Raw genomic sequence first — 18,368 nt, 5'->3', positions numbered from 1 at the left:
TTTCAGCTTTCTCCGTGTGTCCTCTAGTTCGATATTAGAGAGCGAGGAACATTCTTTTGTTTTGTTCGGAATCTCTCTGCTCCATTGTCTGCAGGGGTGTCTCTTCTCTTTATTCGCCTGTTCTCTCGCGTTGGTAATAGATGGCTTAGTCCTCCTTAGAGACCGCTCTCTATGAACGTGACTGATGATTTGATTTCCCCGTGGTTCTCCCCATATGGCCTGAGCAGAGATAACACGAGCCGAAAAGCGCTTCTGCCATCAGTTAATACCTCGGGCCGCTGATCAGTCAATTAATCAAAGCGTGTGATCAGGTTGGTCAAAGCTGACCTGTAGAATGAAAGCTGTCATGCTGAGGCCTGGCACAGACAGGGATACGGGCTCCGGCGCCTTGGTTATACACGCAGTCATCCAGGAAATGGCCATTTTTTGTTTTGATGGGAAGCAAGTCAACATGAGAAAGAAAAAAGTGCACACCACAGTATTTTTTATTTGGTCTTTATAGGGACAGTTCAACCAGAAATAAAAAGTAAGTCATGATTTACCTACTCTCGAGTTGTTCCAAATCTGTCTAAATGTCTTTTGTTTCGATGAACACCGAGAAAGATATTTGGAAAACAGTTCTTGGCCACCACTGACTACCATAGTAGGAAAAATGACAAGTCAAAAGTTTGCTTTCCTACATTCTTCAAAATATCTTCTTTTGTGTTCAACATAAGAAATATATAAAGCAATTTTTCCTACTATGGTAGTCAATTGTGGCCAATAACTGTTTGGTTACAAGCATTCTTCCAAATATCTTTCTCTGTGTTCATCAGAACAAAGAAATGTACTGTATACAGATTAGGAACAATTTTAGGGTAAATAAGGACAAAATTTTCACTTTTGGGTGAACTGTTCCTTTAACTTTTTTCCTGCCAGTGTTTTCTTTTTAGAAACTGTCGTAGTCCCCAGAATATTTTGTTGTATAAATATGTAAACATACAGTATGTCAAAAGAAAGAACAGAACCTCTCCTTTTAAACAACAAAAATATTTTGTTCTAGCTTTATTTGTTTTTATCAACTCATACATGCAGGTGTTTCATAAACAAAAGCTGAGAAAGTAAATATTTTTTCAAAGACTGTTCAGATCGGTGTCAATTAAAACATAGATTAAGTCCAACAATGCCCCTGCAGCTTGTTAACCTCTTGATTAGTTCATTACATTTTATAATTTCAAACCGTTCACATTCGCTTACATGTGCATTAGTAATCTTTCCACTCCTGGTTTACTCGCATCTTATTTGCTTGTTTTTTAACCCGAAGATGATTTACTTTTCCAGAACATGCATAACAGCGCCCTCTAACGTATAACATTAACATCATAAATAACAGAAAATGTTGTCAATTGCAGGGAAAAAGTTTAACATTTCGGTAAAGTGAGTGCGTTGAAATTTCCAGCCAAACTGTAACAGATGTGAATCTACCGAAGGTCAAACTAGCATACACAATATTTAAATGACAACATTCAAGGTCAATTGAGTGCTTTTGACATGAGCATATGGAGTTACTTTGTCAATTCCTATCGATCGAATGAAGATACGTCTTGACAGGTTCACGTAGGAGTGTGTTCTCGTGTGTGTTTTAGGGCGCTGGATCGATTGTCGTGTCAGGGTTTACAGGGTATCCGAGTGGGGGTCTGTATGGAGGGATGCTGATTGGGGAATCTTTGTATCTGGTCCCTTTAATGGTATAGGACAGGCATTCTGGTTCACTGCTAATTTGATCTTTGCTCATAGAAAATGAGGCTCGAACCCTGTCGGGACAGTTCATTTTTTTACCTTTCCCAATAGAGGACTTGTCCATGCTACACTGGGGACCGTTGGCTCCTTCTGCCTACGCAAGAATATGACCTCTGACCTCCACCCAGCATCCCTCCCAATTACCCACTGACCGTTTCTGTCATAGCAGCACAGAATGCTGGGTAATACATTGTGTCTGCGAACAAGTTTTAGCAAGAGGAAGGAAGGATTGGCTGTTTGTGTATTTCAAATAGCATTGTGCTAAAGATGGTTTGAGGTGGGGAAACTTCAAGGATTTTATTTGCATGTAATGATGCATAAGTTGACCTTGTTTAAAGTACGCAGGCGGTTTTTGCACCATCAATCGCCACCAAACGGTTCGACGGGATATTAATCATCAAATTTAGCATTTAAAGACTGCTATTCAAAGTCTTTTTCAGATTTACCTGCTCACCAAGTCATATATATTTCTCTCCAACATACACATTTACACTCGCTCATAATGTCTTTTATTCCCTCTTCTCACTGCCAATTAGATCTGCGCAGGCTGGCTGCGACCCGACATCTGACCTTTGACCACCTGCGCCTGCTGGACGGGCGCGCTCCTGGCAAGCTTGAGTTTGTTATGGCAACTTAGTTGCCGGTGATGGATGCAGGGCTCAAAGTAGCTCTGACCTTGCGCTGTTTGGTCGAGAGAGGTCACGGTGAAAGAGACAACGTTTAAAACAAAAGGCTTTGATTTGTTGTCATATGCGTGGGACTGCCAGGTCTCCACGTGCAGCGGAGAGAGGCCGGCGTTTTTTACGCTTCATTAAATGTGTGCTTACTGCTTGAAGTAAGCCAAACCTGGAACCTTATGGAACCAACTTGAGCTCATTGTTATGCATTGCATAGGCGAGTTGACAAAGCAGAAGGCTGGATAAGAAAGAGTTTTAAAATCTCCCATTTTCTCGTCCCCTGATGCAGCACATAAGCGCACCTTTCGAGTTGCGTTCTCACGCGCTTAAACTGCAGCTCATGGCTCTTCTTAATTATTCAGCTGCAGCTAATTGATATTCAGCAAGACACTTTTCCTCCTAGAGCACCCGTTTAATTTGACCATGGGGTCTGCTGCACGGATGCCAGAGTCATCCTGCCGTGCGAGAGCAGAGATTGTGTGGGTAGAGTCATGCTCATAATTACAAGTTTTAGTTTTTACGTGTTACATCTCAAACTTTTTTCAGAACGTATGAGCTAGAGAAACCAAGGCCCATCTGTTGCTTTGGGCAACTTTGTGTTCTCGTTTAGGGGATATAAAATGATAAATGCCGCTAAGAGGCTGTTTTTATTGGTTATTTCTCTATGGACGTTGTTGTTGATAGTGAAGAGCTGCTTGATTGTGTCTTTAAAAGAATATTTTGGTTTATTTTCATCTTAATGTCCATGGACAGCATCTGTGGTGTGCTGTCGATTACCATGGAAAATAACTTCTGGGTCCCTCAGGTGTATTAATGAACCGGAAATGCTCTTAACTGTACAGTAATGCAGTGTACAGTAATTGTCATAACTTCGTCAAATTCTTAACTTTTGCCTCTGTATCGACTTCTTGGTTTGAAAAATAAAATTGCAGGTTACTTTATGTACTTTAGGTATTTTTACATAAAAATGACATTTTTCACAAAATCGTGTCTGATGAACCAAGTTATAAATTATTTTATGAGCTCACCGTTTTTTATGTACATTTAGTTTATAACAGATTTTTAACCATTTTAACGGAATTTCAATCATTATTTTTAACCAAACATGTTACAGATTGCAGATTTTTAATCCCTAATGCAGTGAAAATATCCTCTGTTCATTTATAACCTGTAATATTCTGTATGGTCAGATTTTTTTATTAATTATTGAATAAAAAGCACAAATATTTTCTCGGGCATATTAAAGGGTTTTTTAACAGCTAAGTCCTATGAAGTCGGTTTGTCTTGATCTTTTAAAAAAATATCAAAGGGCAGTTCCATGCAAATGTTAACCTTAAGAAAAAAAAAGAGTTTTACCACATGTTTTCACCATACTGATAGGTCAGATGTCATTATTTGGTGGTTTAAATACCCATGTGAAGTCTCAAAGTTTTAAAGTTTTTTTTTGTTTGTGTTTTTAAAGTGATAGTTATCCATAGTCATGTAAGTGAATTGTCACATCCATAACTGTCCATATTCCTCATAAATGGGCACATGAAAATTAAAATATAGTAACTATTTTATGTTCGACGAAGAGCCATCCCTTCACCATTTCTTGGGTATTATTGCTTCTGGTTTGCACATTTTAATTAACAGAAATCCTACAAAAGTATGTTGTCTCTCAAAAACCTATGTCTTTTTTGTCACATGCATAACACATTAGTTTTTCACTTTTTTATAATAGAAAACTTGTGCATAGGCCGATATATTTCTGATGTCTGAACTCTCTATCAGGGGTTTTAACAAAATATAAACAGATGCTTCAGTATATTGGTAATAAATGATTTCTCTGAGAATTTATATTTCAGGTTTTGTCTAAAAATGTCACATCCATAACTCCGTAATTGCCCAGTGACTTAATGCTTTGACACTTTGTAGAACTAAAATTGTACGAATTCTTAATACTCCCATATTTTGCAACAGATCCAATATTCACTTTTCCGATAAGATGTCAACCCCCCAGGATACGTCACACGAGGTGTGACTTTTGCATGATAAATCGCTCTCATTGTCCTCCCACATATCCTCCTAATCTGTTGTTCTCAATGTTTGTAGTTTCACTTTCACTCCCGCTCTTGCATCCCACTCCCCTTTCCTCATTAGCGGGATAATAGCATGCGGTCGGTCACGTGACTCGGGGGCTTTGTTAGCAGTGTAATGTAATTAGATGACCTGCAGGAGACTAAATAAATGTGATCTGATGGAAATACTCTAGACAGCCTGTGTGACCGAACGGCAGAGGGCCGCCATATGCCCCCATGATGCATCGAATGAGGGGGGAATCCCTGCTCGCCCATCGGTGGCAAAGCCTCCGTGTTCTTTAATTGCTCATTGGATACGCTTTCACTGTTTATCTATTGGCCTGTGAATGCAGCTGCTGCGTTTGTGTGTATGTTCGAGGCTGAAGGTCAGCGGCAATAGCTCCATCTCTTTCCATAGAAAATTTGGAACAGAAATGTCTCCTTGACTGATTACCCACAATGCTTCTTGCCCACGCAAGGTTCTATATTGGTTTATAGGCTTGAATGTGTGTGTGTGAGTGTTGGAGGGGAACAGAGCAGAGGTCAGGTTTAGTCTGCTGGAGGGTTGGACTGATTTTGTGGAAGACTGTGGGTGTTTTTGGTGAGCAAAACCTTTTTTTCGGGGTTTTTACTGCAGCAGGTGTTGGACTTGATTAAACCCACACCCACACGTCATTGTTATACTTCCTGGTTTTATAGCCACGAGCAACCAAACAAATTACAATTTTGAGGCATCTTATAGTATAGACAAGTATAAAACATCACAACTTAATGTGTTAACTTAACCTTCATTATTTGTTAATAATCATGCATTTTGTATTTGCATGAGAGAGGGTTGATTAAGAGGTGCTTTCTGCAGAAAGTGTGAAACCTATACCACAATTAACAAAACAATTTACAGTTGTTATTACTTTATTATATTTCTGCCTAGTTGGACTTAATAGCAGAACACCCAGAAAACATAATCATTGTCAGAAAATGTTAACAATAATATCAAAGTTTGAAAGCTATTTGAAAAGCTATTATAGTATGGTAGTAATACCAGTAATTTCTTACTTTGTGGGGTAAAAAAACAGCTTATAAATCAAATTTAATGCTGTTTACTTGAAAGTGTAAAAATGCAGATGTTTTCTGTGATGGTTTAGTTTTAGGGGGTAGTGTTAGAGGATAGAATATACAGTTTGCACAGTATAAAACCCATTTTGTCTTTGGAAAGTCCCCATAAAACATGAAAACCCAATATGTATTTGTGCGTGCGTGAGACAGAGAGAGAGAGAGATGTCTGAGATGAAAATGTTTAATTTTACTTGGGATTATTAAAAAAATCTCTTTGACCTAGAAATGATTGCAACCTGAGGGTTTCTATGTGAGTCAATGTGAAGTTGAGCCATCAGCAGGAGTTAAGCTCTGATGGAGATCACTGTGCCGTGATTAGATTTACATTAGATCAGATTTTCAGGTTTAAGATTTTTTGATGAGATTTCTCTGTTGTAAAGAGCTCTTTCCACCTGCAGCAGCAGTTAGATAACAGTTAGATGTGTGTGTGCGTGCGTGCGTGCGTGCGTGTGTGTGTGTGTGTGGCCTTGTTTGGACACATGAGGACTCGTGGCATCGTGGGGACCAAAATCGAGGACCCCATATGCGCAAAAAAGCTTATAAATCCTACAGAACAATATTTTAAAAAAATGCAAAAAGTTTTCTATGATCTTTAGGTTTAGGGGTAGGGGATAAAATATACAGTTTGTACACTATAAAAAACATTATGCCTATGGACTGTCTCCACGGAGATAACAAACCAGACATGTGTGTTCGTGCTTCAGCTATTAAATGCTGAATTTAATTATAGGAATATCATTGTTAAATCAGTGTTCTCTCTCTCTTTTTCTTCTTTTCTTGCTCTCTCACTGCAGCAGATGGAGAGAAAGGTAAGCAAATGAGAGGCTTGATTTATACATCCCTCACTATTTCTTTTATCTGTGTCATACTCTTGTCTCTCACACACCCTCTCTCATTCACTCTCTTTCAATGACTTACTGTTGAAATGCTTATTAATCACATTGTGTTTCTTGTGTACACCAGAAGTTTATTTATGATTCTAACACTTTTTATGTAATGAGCAACCTTGTTTAAAGGTGCACGCAGTAGTTTTTCCCTTGTTAAAAAGTTTTAATCTGAAAATGAAATGGATTTAAAAAGTATTTCATCTTGCATGTCAGTTTCTTGCACAAGAAATCCAATTAAACCAGTAACCTATTAGAGATTTTTTGAGATACTACTCAACTTTATTTCAGCAAGCAGAAAAAGAAAAGTGCAAATGCATCAGTAATCATTTTTACTTTTGCATGAAGCTGCATCCAAGTCGCTAGGTGCCAGTATCCAAAGTAACTATTGTCAAACGAATAAATTACTAAGTGCACTTTTAATAAAATCTCTCATATTTGTACTCACCCTAAAACAATATTTTACTTAATGGAATGAATCTTATTTGCTGTTTGTCCTACTTACACATCTAGTTTATGTTTTTTTGTGTAACTGTGACTTGAATATGAATGTTTATTGACTCATACAGTAAGAGACGTTATGCTTACAGAGACATAGGTCTGAATTTCACCATCCCCAATGTCACTCTCTGTTTATCCTAAACCTATGAACGCCAAAATGCCCTCATGAATAAGACAATAAGAAATAAAAATGAGTGAACTTGACTGTCACTACATCTGACCTCTGAGCATGTTAAATAAATTAGCCAGGGTCACTTCCTGTAGCTGAAGGTCAAGAGGGACAGATGTGCAGAGGCAGGTGCAATAGGACAGAGAATCACAGATAAGAGAATAAAAGATTCCTCATTCTACCACTGCTGATGTTATCTCTCTGCATCCACATACACTAAGCCTCTTACACACCGGCGAGGCTTTAGATGAAGCCTGTCGTGAACTGATGCCCTTGAAATAATATTAGGTACATGTCATCTCTCGCAATACCAATGACCTAAGGCTATAATGACTATATGCATATTATTAGGATAGTGCATATCTAATGCGCTTCCTGGTGTGGAAACTATTCAGATTAGTTTTTACGATTTACATTTACATACTTAGTTTTGTGTGACATGTACGTGCATACACTGATTCTTACTGTATGTGGTTGTGTGTGTGTGTGTGTCATCCCCACAGGCCGGACAATTGGAGGATAGAGAAAAGGAACTCAAGAAGCAAGATGCTTTCTACAGAGAGCAACTGGCTAAGATGAAGGAAAGGGTATGGCCTGTACATTTTCTGTTACATTATCCATAGTTTCTGGATACATGCATAAATGAACACTAAAACACTACATTATCACTAATGTGATATGATAACCATAATGTAAAAGATAATAAAGAGTGAGACATGAGTGCCTGTAGTGTGTTATAGAGGCATAGAGTGAGAAAGTCTGCACTGTATTATAGAGGCAGCGAGTGAGACAGCCTGCACTGTATTACAGAGGCAGCGAGTGAGACAGTCTGCACTGTATTATAGAGGCAGAGAGTGAGACAGCCTGCACTGTATTATAGAGGCAGAGAGTGAGACAGTCTGCACTGTATTATAGAGGCAGAGAGTGAGACAGCCTGCACTGTATTATAGAGGCAGAGAGTGAGACAGCCTGTCCTGCTATACAGAGACACAGTGTGAGACAGTCTGCTCTGTATCACGGAGTCAAAGATAAAGCATGGGCTATGTGTGACACATGCTGTCCTGTGTTATGGGTTAGATTATGAGAGGGTCATTTCTACACTATACAGTGAGACAGTTTGTCATGTGATGCAGATGCAGTAGGGAGTACTGCGTTGCTCTACAGTATCATGGGAAGGCAGGTTCTCTTGATCTGTAATGTGTGGCAGAGGCCTCTCGGCAAGCTCACGCTCATTTGTTTTGTCCTCAAACTGACACTCTGCTTCAGCTCATGGTCAGAGCTTCCTCTGAGAGAGGAGGGGTTCACTTCCCCTCACCTCAGATCCTTCGTCCTCAAATGCACATGACCATACTGGGCTCCCAGAGGAGACTATGAAGGTGAATATGTGAAAAAATGGTCTAGTGTAGACTGTGTGTCTGTAGGTATCTCTTTGTTTATGGTCCTCATCAGGGCTGGATTGGCCAACGGGTATACCTAGCATTTTCCCGGTGGGCCGATGTACTTTTTGGGCCGAAACGCACGCATTGACCAGAGAGACGGACGGATAAGAAGCGTGAATCGGGTGCGTATGCACGGAACGTGAATGCAATTGCGAATCGGACATGTATGCAGGAAAGGCAATGACAGCAGCACAACCTACCACTCGTCCCCCCCCTCCCCCCGTCGACAAAAATGTTGGAGCAGCACAACTTATCAATACTCACAGGACTGTCAACTTGTAATCAACCACATATACACTTATTGGATTCCTTGTGTAATGCACACACTCACATGAATAGAGATGCTCGTCAGCTGTATGGATTTGTGAATCAGGATTGGTGGGTAGATGTCATATCATGTAAAAAATACTGAGGCCAAGGTTTTACATAAAATGACAGAATATCCATTTAAAACAAGCATCAGTTTTAAAGAGTGTTCATAATTCACTTTTAATAGACATGAGAGGGTAATATTAGATGGAGGTATGAGTTTTTTCAGTGTGATGCATTGGGTACGCACAGTATGCACAAAAAGCACTCCGATTACACTTTGTGACCATGAAAGATTTCCTGTTTAAAGTCTCGAGTTTGCAAATAATAATTCTGGGCATCACTATACCACTTTTCTTTATTATGCTGTTGGTCTCTCCTCTCCAGCGCGTTCTGTTTTCACGAGCCTTTAGACTGTAACAGTACCAACAATGAAAAAGAGAGAAAGAGTGAGAGATACAGAGAGATAGAAAAGAATAAAACACTGATATATATTACATGTCTCTTTCAATAGACTTTGCTCATTTATCAATGGCCTCTGTCTGACAGCCCATCACAGCTCTGAGACGCCGCCTGCCACCTCCAGCCTACTTATTGGCATGACCGCTCAAATTGTCTTTGAAACAATATCTGTGTGTGTATATAGGCCTATATCACATTTTCACCCAACGCTTGCTATAAAAATCTCATAATTCAACTTAGCGCTTGCCATTCCTACATCCCAGTTCTTTTTCTCTGCATTATTGTAAGTTTTTTATGTAATGCTTTATGATCACCGTGTAGAAAGCTGCAGTCTAAAGTGAAGAGACCTGCTAATATAGTGTTTCTTAGTCTGATCAATAGAATTTCAATGACCTGAAGGACACTTGACTCACATTGGCTGGTTCTGTTGGCTTGCTTATAATTAGAAGTCATTATTGCTTTCCTTTTTTCTTCTTTCTTTAACGGCTCATGTTTCTCTTTGTGCTAGCATGGCTATGATCATGTGCAAGGAAACCTTGACCTCATACCAAGCCGACAAGTTCCTTCATTTAAGAGTTCAGCTCATTAGTAAAATTCCTAAAATGCATTGCACCTGCCACTCTACAATCTGGTAGAAATGGATTGGGGTTGTAGGAATATTAGTGATTTTGGTTCAGATTCTGTATATATTTAATGATTTCTATTCCTTAACTTTTCCATTAATAGTTTTTTATCACTTTTAAGAATTTTTAGGGTAACATGGTCAGAATGCTCAAACAAGCAATGCATTATTTAGACCTATTGGGGAAATCAACCTTTCAAAGAATGCTTAGTTTTTTAACGCTTAAAATGTTTTTGAACAATTAGTGTTATACGCAAACAGTGAGGACAACAATTGTTTTTATAGATTTGTAACTAGAATGCAGATTTTTACCAGATCTGCATCCATTCTTTTACTGTTTTTACAGTAAATTGAATTGGTTCTAAATAAAAACTAAAATGTCAGGTCTAAGCTCAATGTTTACTCTGCAGCCAAAGCCAAGCTTTGATACGGATTTAACACTCAGGGGGCGGTTACCTGGCAACAATACTCAGTGTGGTCTTGTGAACCCGTTTCTAAGCTAGGGTGTTTTGAAATAATGCTCTATATACGAGTAAATGTACATATCGTAGCTCTGCACGTTTACTGGAAGTCTCTTTTGTTTCCCATGCTTGCTGACAGCATAGTTAAGAAACTGAACGTGTGGTGTTTTAGTTAAGATCCGTGTGTGGTCATTATCTCTTCCTCCCTGTAGACAAGAAACAGGGAAAGGACAGCGTCTGTCTCTCCACGAGCCCTTGTTAATTTAATTAGCAGAGTTTTATCAAGACAAGAGAACCAGCTTGAGCTCTGAGTTCACGCTAATGTCTTTTTGTTTTTACTTACAAACAGCCATGCACGACCATGAATCATAGAGATGGAGCTCTTCAAAAAATAAAAATTCTGTTTTTAGACACCCTCTTGTCATTTCAAACCCATATAACTTAATGCAAATTGTAAATAAATGTAGTTCATGCCACTGATGCTGTACAGTATAGACGGTTTCATCGTACACACACGCGGGGCCCAAAGTTATCTTCCGATCTGTGTTTGGTTATAATATAACAATTTATTTTATATTTAATATCAATATTCATTTAGATTAATATTTTACATTTACATTTATTCATTTGGCAGATGCTTTTATTCAAAGCGACTTACAAGTAGGAGAGCATAGAAACATTTTGTCAACACGCTAAACAGTACAGTTAGTTTACAAACAGTACCATTAGTAAATTAAAACTACCATTAATTAGTAACTAATTAATACTATTGATTCTTTGCGGAGGTCTACCGAAAGTTAAGTATAGGTCACAAGGCGTTTGTTTTGGTGCCGCTGAAACCGTCTTTAAGTCATCTAAAGTCATATATGATATTATATATATATATATACATGCTAGTAATAAAAAATTGTGAACATGATTATTAAAATTAATATGTCAATATGATATTCAATTTAGATTTACTCTTGTTGCATCAAAAATTTAATTTACGTTTCTTGCACTGACTTCGTAACCTCTCACTGATGTGTATGTTGTGTGTGTAGATGCATTAAAATTAGTTGGAATAACACTTTTGTTTGTCATTCTGATAAGTCTTCTGAAATGACTTGAAAAAAACGAATTCATTTAGCTATACAGTTTATTTTAGAAACATAGATGCAACCCCAGAGAAAATAAGTTATAAAAAAAATAATGTTGCGTCTATTAATGTAAATTAATAAATCGTGCACATATGCACCGCATCCTGTATAGAACCACCGTCTAATAAGTTAACAAAATGTTCCCAATATGTCACTCGTTATCTAAAGATGTTTTCTTGCTCGCAAGATCTAGAGCTGTTATATTCTGACATTGAGTAACAGCTTTGTTTATGTACCCGTGCTAGTTTGTGAATTTCCACCGGTCTGTTTTGTTTCGCAGTCTCCCGCTGTAAGAGAGAGTGATAGAAGGATTGACTCCACGGGCCTCTGCTCGGCTCTCCTTCCCTGTTTGCAGTCGCCTGTTTTGATTTGGTAAACCTCAGTCTCGCGCCTCCACCGGCGCACCGCAGAGCCAATATGGCCGCCGTGCTGTTGAGCCATAATGGCTGTCACAGTGGGGTTTCCTTCCACATCCTCTCTGGTGTGTGAGAGATAACACAGCCTGCTGATTACCGCACCACTGCTCACATCTCTCATTATAAAGCCTGGGAGATTTTATTTGAACGCTTAAACGCCATCTATAGCCGCTGCCGGTGGCAGAAGTAGCCACCTGTAAATCGAAAGTGAGAGAGTTTGCGTGCTGCTTTGTGGAATAGTTGCCATGTTAAATATCACTAATAGTATCGCTCATGCTTCATGTTAATGAACTTGATTTGGAAAAATATAGATGTAGGACGTCTAAAATATTTGTATGTCGGATAAAAGCGTCTGCTAAATGAATAAATGTAAATGTACGTTTTGCATCCTCAAGCAACGCTCACATTTCATGTAACGTCTAGTTTCGTAACCACAATCTGACACTCCGGCTGTGGCAGGCGAAGGTGAGGGTTTAAGGTTTCGCAAAAGAGCTTGTGGGAGGTAGACGTGTGCTCTCGGGCTGATGGAGGGGACTCAACCTCAAAATCCCACTCTCTCATTAATCAAGCGAAATGACAGACCTCCCAAAATACACCAGCGCTTGGGTCAGGGGGTTGTAGAATGTGTGTGTGTGTTTTCTCTTTTCTTATAATCAGTGTCTTTGCTAGTTGTAGCCCTGATTACCACTGACTCCTCCCAGTAGTTCAGCATCAACTTTGCATGTTGTTAAAATCACTGCTGTTTCCAGCAGGCCGGCCGAAGCCTGATGCTTAATCCAGTGTTCCACAAGGAGATGTCAGAAGTAGTAGTACTTTGTTGGAGCCGATAGCCTTGTGGGCAGCGCACTGACATATAGAGCAAATGCGCTTATGGTGACCTGAGTTTAAATCCTGGCTCAAGTTTCTTTGTAGATTTTGTTTCCCTATGTAAACCCTGTACTTTCCTGTCCTCTCTAGATATTCTGTCGCATTTAATAAAAGCACAAAATGGCCCAAAAAAGAACTTACAAAAAACAGAGCCAAGGCTGAAATTCTGGGAATAACGTTTACTTAAAGGCATAGTTCACCCCAAAATGACAATTCTGTCATCATTTACCTTGTCATTTCAAACCTTGAATGACTTTCTTTCTTCTGCAAAACACAAAAGAATATATTTTGGAGAATGTTGGTAACAGAAAAACGTTGGACCTCATTCATTGGTGGACCAACGGTTTTTGTTTACTAATATTCTTCAAAATATCTTCTTTTGTGATTTGCAGAAGAAAGAAAGTCATAAAGGTTTGAAATGACAAGAGGGTGAGTAAATGATGACAGTGTTTTCTTTTTTGGCCTGAACTAACCCTTTGAAGAAAGTTTACCCATAAATCATTATTATTTACCCACCTTTTCATTTGAAATCTGCATTTTTTTGTAGACACAAAACACAAAAGAAGATGCTAGACAGGATTTTGGTGAATGCTAGTAGGCCTCAGTCCCCATTTACTTTCATTGTAGAGAAGAAAATAGAAGAGCATCAACATTTTTTTAAGTGAGGCTGAAAGGATTTGGAGCAACATGAGAGTGAATAAATGATGAAATAATTTGTTTCCCCACTAACTCTTTATTTTAGGTATTTTTGATAATGCAATGTGGCTATACTGATTTAACTCCAATATAACTTGAATGTTTTAGCATTGGACATTTTGTTATCAAGACAAGCCTAGTATCACATCATTGATTGACAACAGACAAATGATTTTGACTTGACGTGCAGTCCATCAAAAGCAATACAGTAGCTTCACTAAAAGCCTAAGATATAATTATTGATCCTCTTGAATGTTGTCTTTCATTTGTATTGATTGTGTGTGTGTGTGTGTGTGTGTGTGTGTGTGTGTGTGTGTGCGTGCGTGCGTGCGTGCGTGCGTGCGTGCGTGCGTGCGTGCGTGCGTGCGTGCGTGCGTGCGTGCGTGCGTGCGTGCGTGCGTGTGTGTCCAAGCTAGAGAGATGAACCTGTCTGTTTGTGATTGAGAACTCTCTTTATGGATGTAGCTTGACAGAATCTGACATTCAGAACATTTCTATGTCATGTCAGTTATCTCTGCAAATCGCTTACCTGGATGCTTTATCAAGTTTCATTCCAGGACACATTTTTTTTGTAACTGGACATAGTTCACAATGACCCTCACAAGGTTTTGGATTGGCATCATATTTAAATGGGATAGTTCTTTCATCATTACTCAGCTTCATGTCATTGCAGACCTGTACGACTTTCTTTGTTAACACAAAATCATCTTTTGTGTTCCATTTTTATCTTTTTAAGGTGTATTGACGCTTTACCTTGGAGTTCCCACAGCTCTTGCTCAAAATGCAAAAGCAAGGAAAACGCCTTGTGCTGCATTGACAACTGTAGAAAATGTTTATAATAAAGTTTTAGGAGTTGTTTTTCCTGTACTGTAGCACAAGACGGCGGAGACTCAACGGGTGGCAGCTGCTGCGGTTTTGAAGTTTTGTTTTACAAGCTTTTTATGTCTTATTTTCCAGTTACACTGCAGAAAACAGGGGAAAGGGCTGAATTTACAAGCTTAGCTTTTGATTTGAAAAGCAAAGAGGGTTGTTATTGCATATATGTTTAATTATGACAAAAGTCTCTCTCTCTCTTTCTCCCAGAGTGCCCAGTTCTACAAGGTGACCAATGAGAACTATAAGAAAGCAGCCGATGAGGTCAACGCCAAGTTCAAGTGAGTTCAGAGGAACAGTCAGACACAAATCAGACACTCATCAGACACAAATTGATTCATTCGTTAATTCATTGATTCGGTAAAGCTTAGCAGAAACACAAACTGAACTATAGCAGTACAAAAATATATGTATTGTATACATACTGATGTTATACTATAATGCACATCTTTTGTTCTTCATTTTGTTGCGGTAGTGCTAAAAAAATATTTGTCACTAAAGCATCATTTACCCTGCCAGCGAATAGCAGCAACAGAGCGACATGATCTCAGTCATTTCAATGGGAGCTTGGTGACTTCCCTGACAAAATTAAGAACAGTTTAACTTTGGTAGTCGCTATCTAAAGTCGCTCATCATTTGCTCAGTCAACGGAGCTCACGTCATTTGTCTCTTGTAAGCACCTTCAGTAAACAAACGATTAAGTTACTCATTTACTGTGAGTCATTTTGTTATTTGATATGACATTTCGTCGCTCATGATGTGTGTAAACATAAAAAAAGACACACAGCGACAAAGCTGATGGCGGTGTGTGCGCAGCTTCACTAAGAGAGAAATTAAATAGGAAATAATTTTTTAACCGAAACTTGATTAAAGTGTAATAATTACTTCTTCGCTACTCGTATATACAAACTTTCCCAGGAGAACTTGATCATGGCACAAGTGTCATGAAAGTGGACACAGTCTTGGCCATTAGACATCGCTGGAAACTTGTAACTGAAGAGGATCACAATTATAGGACATTTTGGCTCCATATATCTTAATGTGGCCTATTAGCCCCAATAGTAATGCATGTTGGTAAAGGGGAAGTGAGCAGAGACTAGCCTGTTTCAGGATTAGCCTTGGCTCACAAATCACATTAGACTATCATTATCCCTCCTTCCTCAGTGCCAACACAGGGATCATCGTCTCTTTAGAAATGTCAGAAATTGATTTGTGATGTCCACTGGGGCAGAATCGGAGTCGGGAGGGGGGAGGTTGTCTAGCTCATGCTAAATTGCATTAGGAAATGCATTAAAATAGCATTAGCCTGACATGGTTCTCCGCACAGGCTTGCGCCGGGGTGTCATGTGACCAGTGGGGCCGCAGTGAATGCTCCCATTGGCTGATTGCATTAGAGAGGTGCATTAGCCGCGCTGTGATTGGATTACGGGGTGGAGGGAGGAGCGTGTTAGAGTTTTTTTAGGATGTAATGAAATGTATTCAGGGTCTGGCGTTACACAAGTAGCCAGAGAGCCATAAGCCCTACCGACGGCTAATCGGGTTTAAATGCATGCTTGCGAGAGAGAAAGATGGAAAGAAAGTTTGTGTTTGATGAATGATGGGTCACAGGTGTGTTTTAAATAGCACGGGGATGTTTCCGTCGTACATTAGAAAGACTTTTGATATCTATATTGCGTTTCCCGAGTGGATATTAGAATAATATTCACCCTCCGAAGGGAGAACAGGAGATAAGATCATATCTGGAAATGGGTTGAGTAATACAAATTAAGTATGTTTTGAGAGCCTTTTGATTTCCTGAAAGTTGAAACTGCCCCAGAGATAAATATGGAAGTCCAAATCTGCATAATTGATGGAATTAACACGAGTTCGATACGATTATCTTTATGCTTGAGGTTGAATAAGGCTGTCGTTTCAACGTCTTCATTTTCAAGGTTGCAGAAAGACTTGATTGGCAATGTCTGATTATAAAAATACACATCCGACTTACCAAGATTTCCGTGAATCAACTACATTCCAATTAACCAATCAGTACCCTCCGATTTTGTTGGATAAGAATGTTGTTCCACAACTAGGAAAAAAGACGTTGACCAGACACCTGTTACTCTCGCCGACATATGCACACACACGGTCTGTCAAGATGCGTAACGGTGGAAGCTGGATAAATCACAGATGATTGCTTTGAGTGTAAGAGTGTGATGTCGCCTTTAGCCACCTGTCAGTGTTGACCTTTCTCTCAGTCTCGCGTTGCTATGTTGAAGCATGCAGTCTGTGTGTTTGTCATGTGTCCCTGGGGGGCTGCCGTACTTGGTGTGACAAAAGAGACACGTAAAGGCTTCACTGCATTGACCTCTTGTACGTTCTCCCATCTCTCTTTTGAATGGCTTTGGATGTCTCTGCTTGTCCAGTTTAGTTTATCTCCCATTAACATGTCCCGTTCGGGTCAAATGCCACTTGTTAGTTTAACTCCACAACACCAAAAAATCACATGACTTTCATTACGCTGTTGAGGAATAGTTCAACCCAGATTGTGAACGGATGTTAGCTTATCAGACTAAAGGGTTAAATATCAGAGGGGTAAAGCCACCCAAAGACATATCAAAAGCTCCAAGGCGTCCATACTTTTTTCTTGGTAGTTACATATACAAAGTAGTCCAGTTTGTAAGGGTTTCATGTAAATTATGAGCACTTCCACATTAAAAAATACTTTAGTTTACTGTAGTATTTACTATAGTCAACTGTAGTAAGACTACATACTACCAGTGCTATTTAGGGCTTACTATAGTAAATAGTAAAGTCTACTTTAGCGTCTCAATCTTCTATATTTAATACTACAGAATACTATAGCTTCTACAGTAATTATACTATACTGTAGTTAATGCTATAGTATACTACAGTATTTTTTCATCTGTGCTACCAAAAAATCTGCTAATCCTATTCAGGTGACAAGAAGATGACAATAATATTGTATTTGTTATCCGTAATACTACATACTATTTACAAATGGTATCAAAGTGTAACAGAAGGGAAAAAGTCAGTTTACATTTTACATTTTTGATTTGGCTTATGCCCAGAGCCGTTGAGAGAGAGAGAGTCGCGACAACGGCAGTTCAAAATTTCCACGTGTCAACGTGCTTCATGGAGCCTTCAGATAGTTCCAGGAAGTAATATTTTCTCTTTAAATGCTTTATTTCTTACATTTTTTTATTCCTTAAATGACTTGCGTCTTTAAATGGGTTAAAAGTTCATCACAAGCGGTCTGTTTAGCCGCAGCTCCATGCGTTACTAGTAACTTCCGGGAACTATTGAGAGGCTCCATGAACCGCCATTGCTGTGAAAAAACTGTTCCATTGGAGTCAACGGAGTTGACGCAACTCTCTCTCTCTCAATGGCTCTGCTTAAGGCCCCCTGCAATACCACTACGACCCACCGAGGTCTGCGTTAAATCATGTATGCAAATGCTAGCTACACCAGCTCAATTTGTATACGAACGCATACACGAAACACATCACAAATGGCATAATGACATATAGAGGTACCTCGATCCCCCCTTGAGGATCGATGTTTGCTTTCGCCATAGATCTGCAGAAATTCATGTTACTGTAAGTATCATTGCCCTGCATTGTCACTTCTACAAGACTTTGTGTTTCTCCACAAGACTTGGAAAACGTTCTCGCTCACGTCTCTTTGGAAAAGCCCCTCATACACAGCATGATCTCGCTCTGTAATTGGCTTCTATAAAGAAATAACTCCATTTAAGAGGCCATGAAGTTTGACTGCCTATTGAAGTACAGCTTGACCTGTCTTAGCCAACACAATTATAGCTATTACAGCGAAATGTAAGTGAACGGCAGTCGAGCGGCCATAATATTTAAGCCAAGTGTTCTGTTTTAAAAGAGGT

General features: G+C 39.2%; 1 protein-coding gene across 4 annotated transcripts in view; it reads left to right on the top strand.

Moving 5' to 3' along the window:
- The window catches only part of chchd3a (coiled-coil-helix-coiled-coil-helix domain containing 3a), a 55,116-nt gene that overhangs the window by 24,196 nt on the left and 12,552 nt on the right, over positions 1–18,368 (top strand). For 2 of the 4 annotated variants that reach the window (XM_057324163.1, XM_057324165.1), the window contains 3 exons: positions 6,427–6,441; positions 7,690–7,773; positions 14,681–14,751. In XM_057324163.1, coding sequence (XP_057180146.1) covers positions 6,427–6,441; positions 7,690–7,773; positions 14,681–14,751 — 170 coding nt within the window. The remainder of the gene's footprint in view (positions 1–6,426; positions 6,442–7,689; positions 7,774–14,680; positions 14,752–18,368) is intronic. The other 2 variants (XM_057324164.1, XM_057324166.1) reach the window with 1 other exon arrangement.

Source organism: Triplophysa rosa, linkage group LG24, assembly GCF_024868665.1.
Source record: "Triplophysa rosa linkage group LG24, Trosa_1v2, whole genome shotgun sequence".
Classification (NCBI taxonomy): domain Eukaryota; kingdom Metazoa; phylum Chordata; class Actinopteri; order Cypriniformes; family Nemacheilidae; genus Triplophysa; species Triplophysa rosa.
The sequence above is the reverse complement of the archived record's forward strand: the minus strand, read 5'-3'. Positions and strand labels throughout refer to the sequence as shown.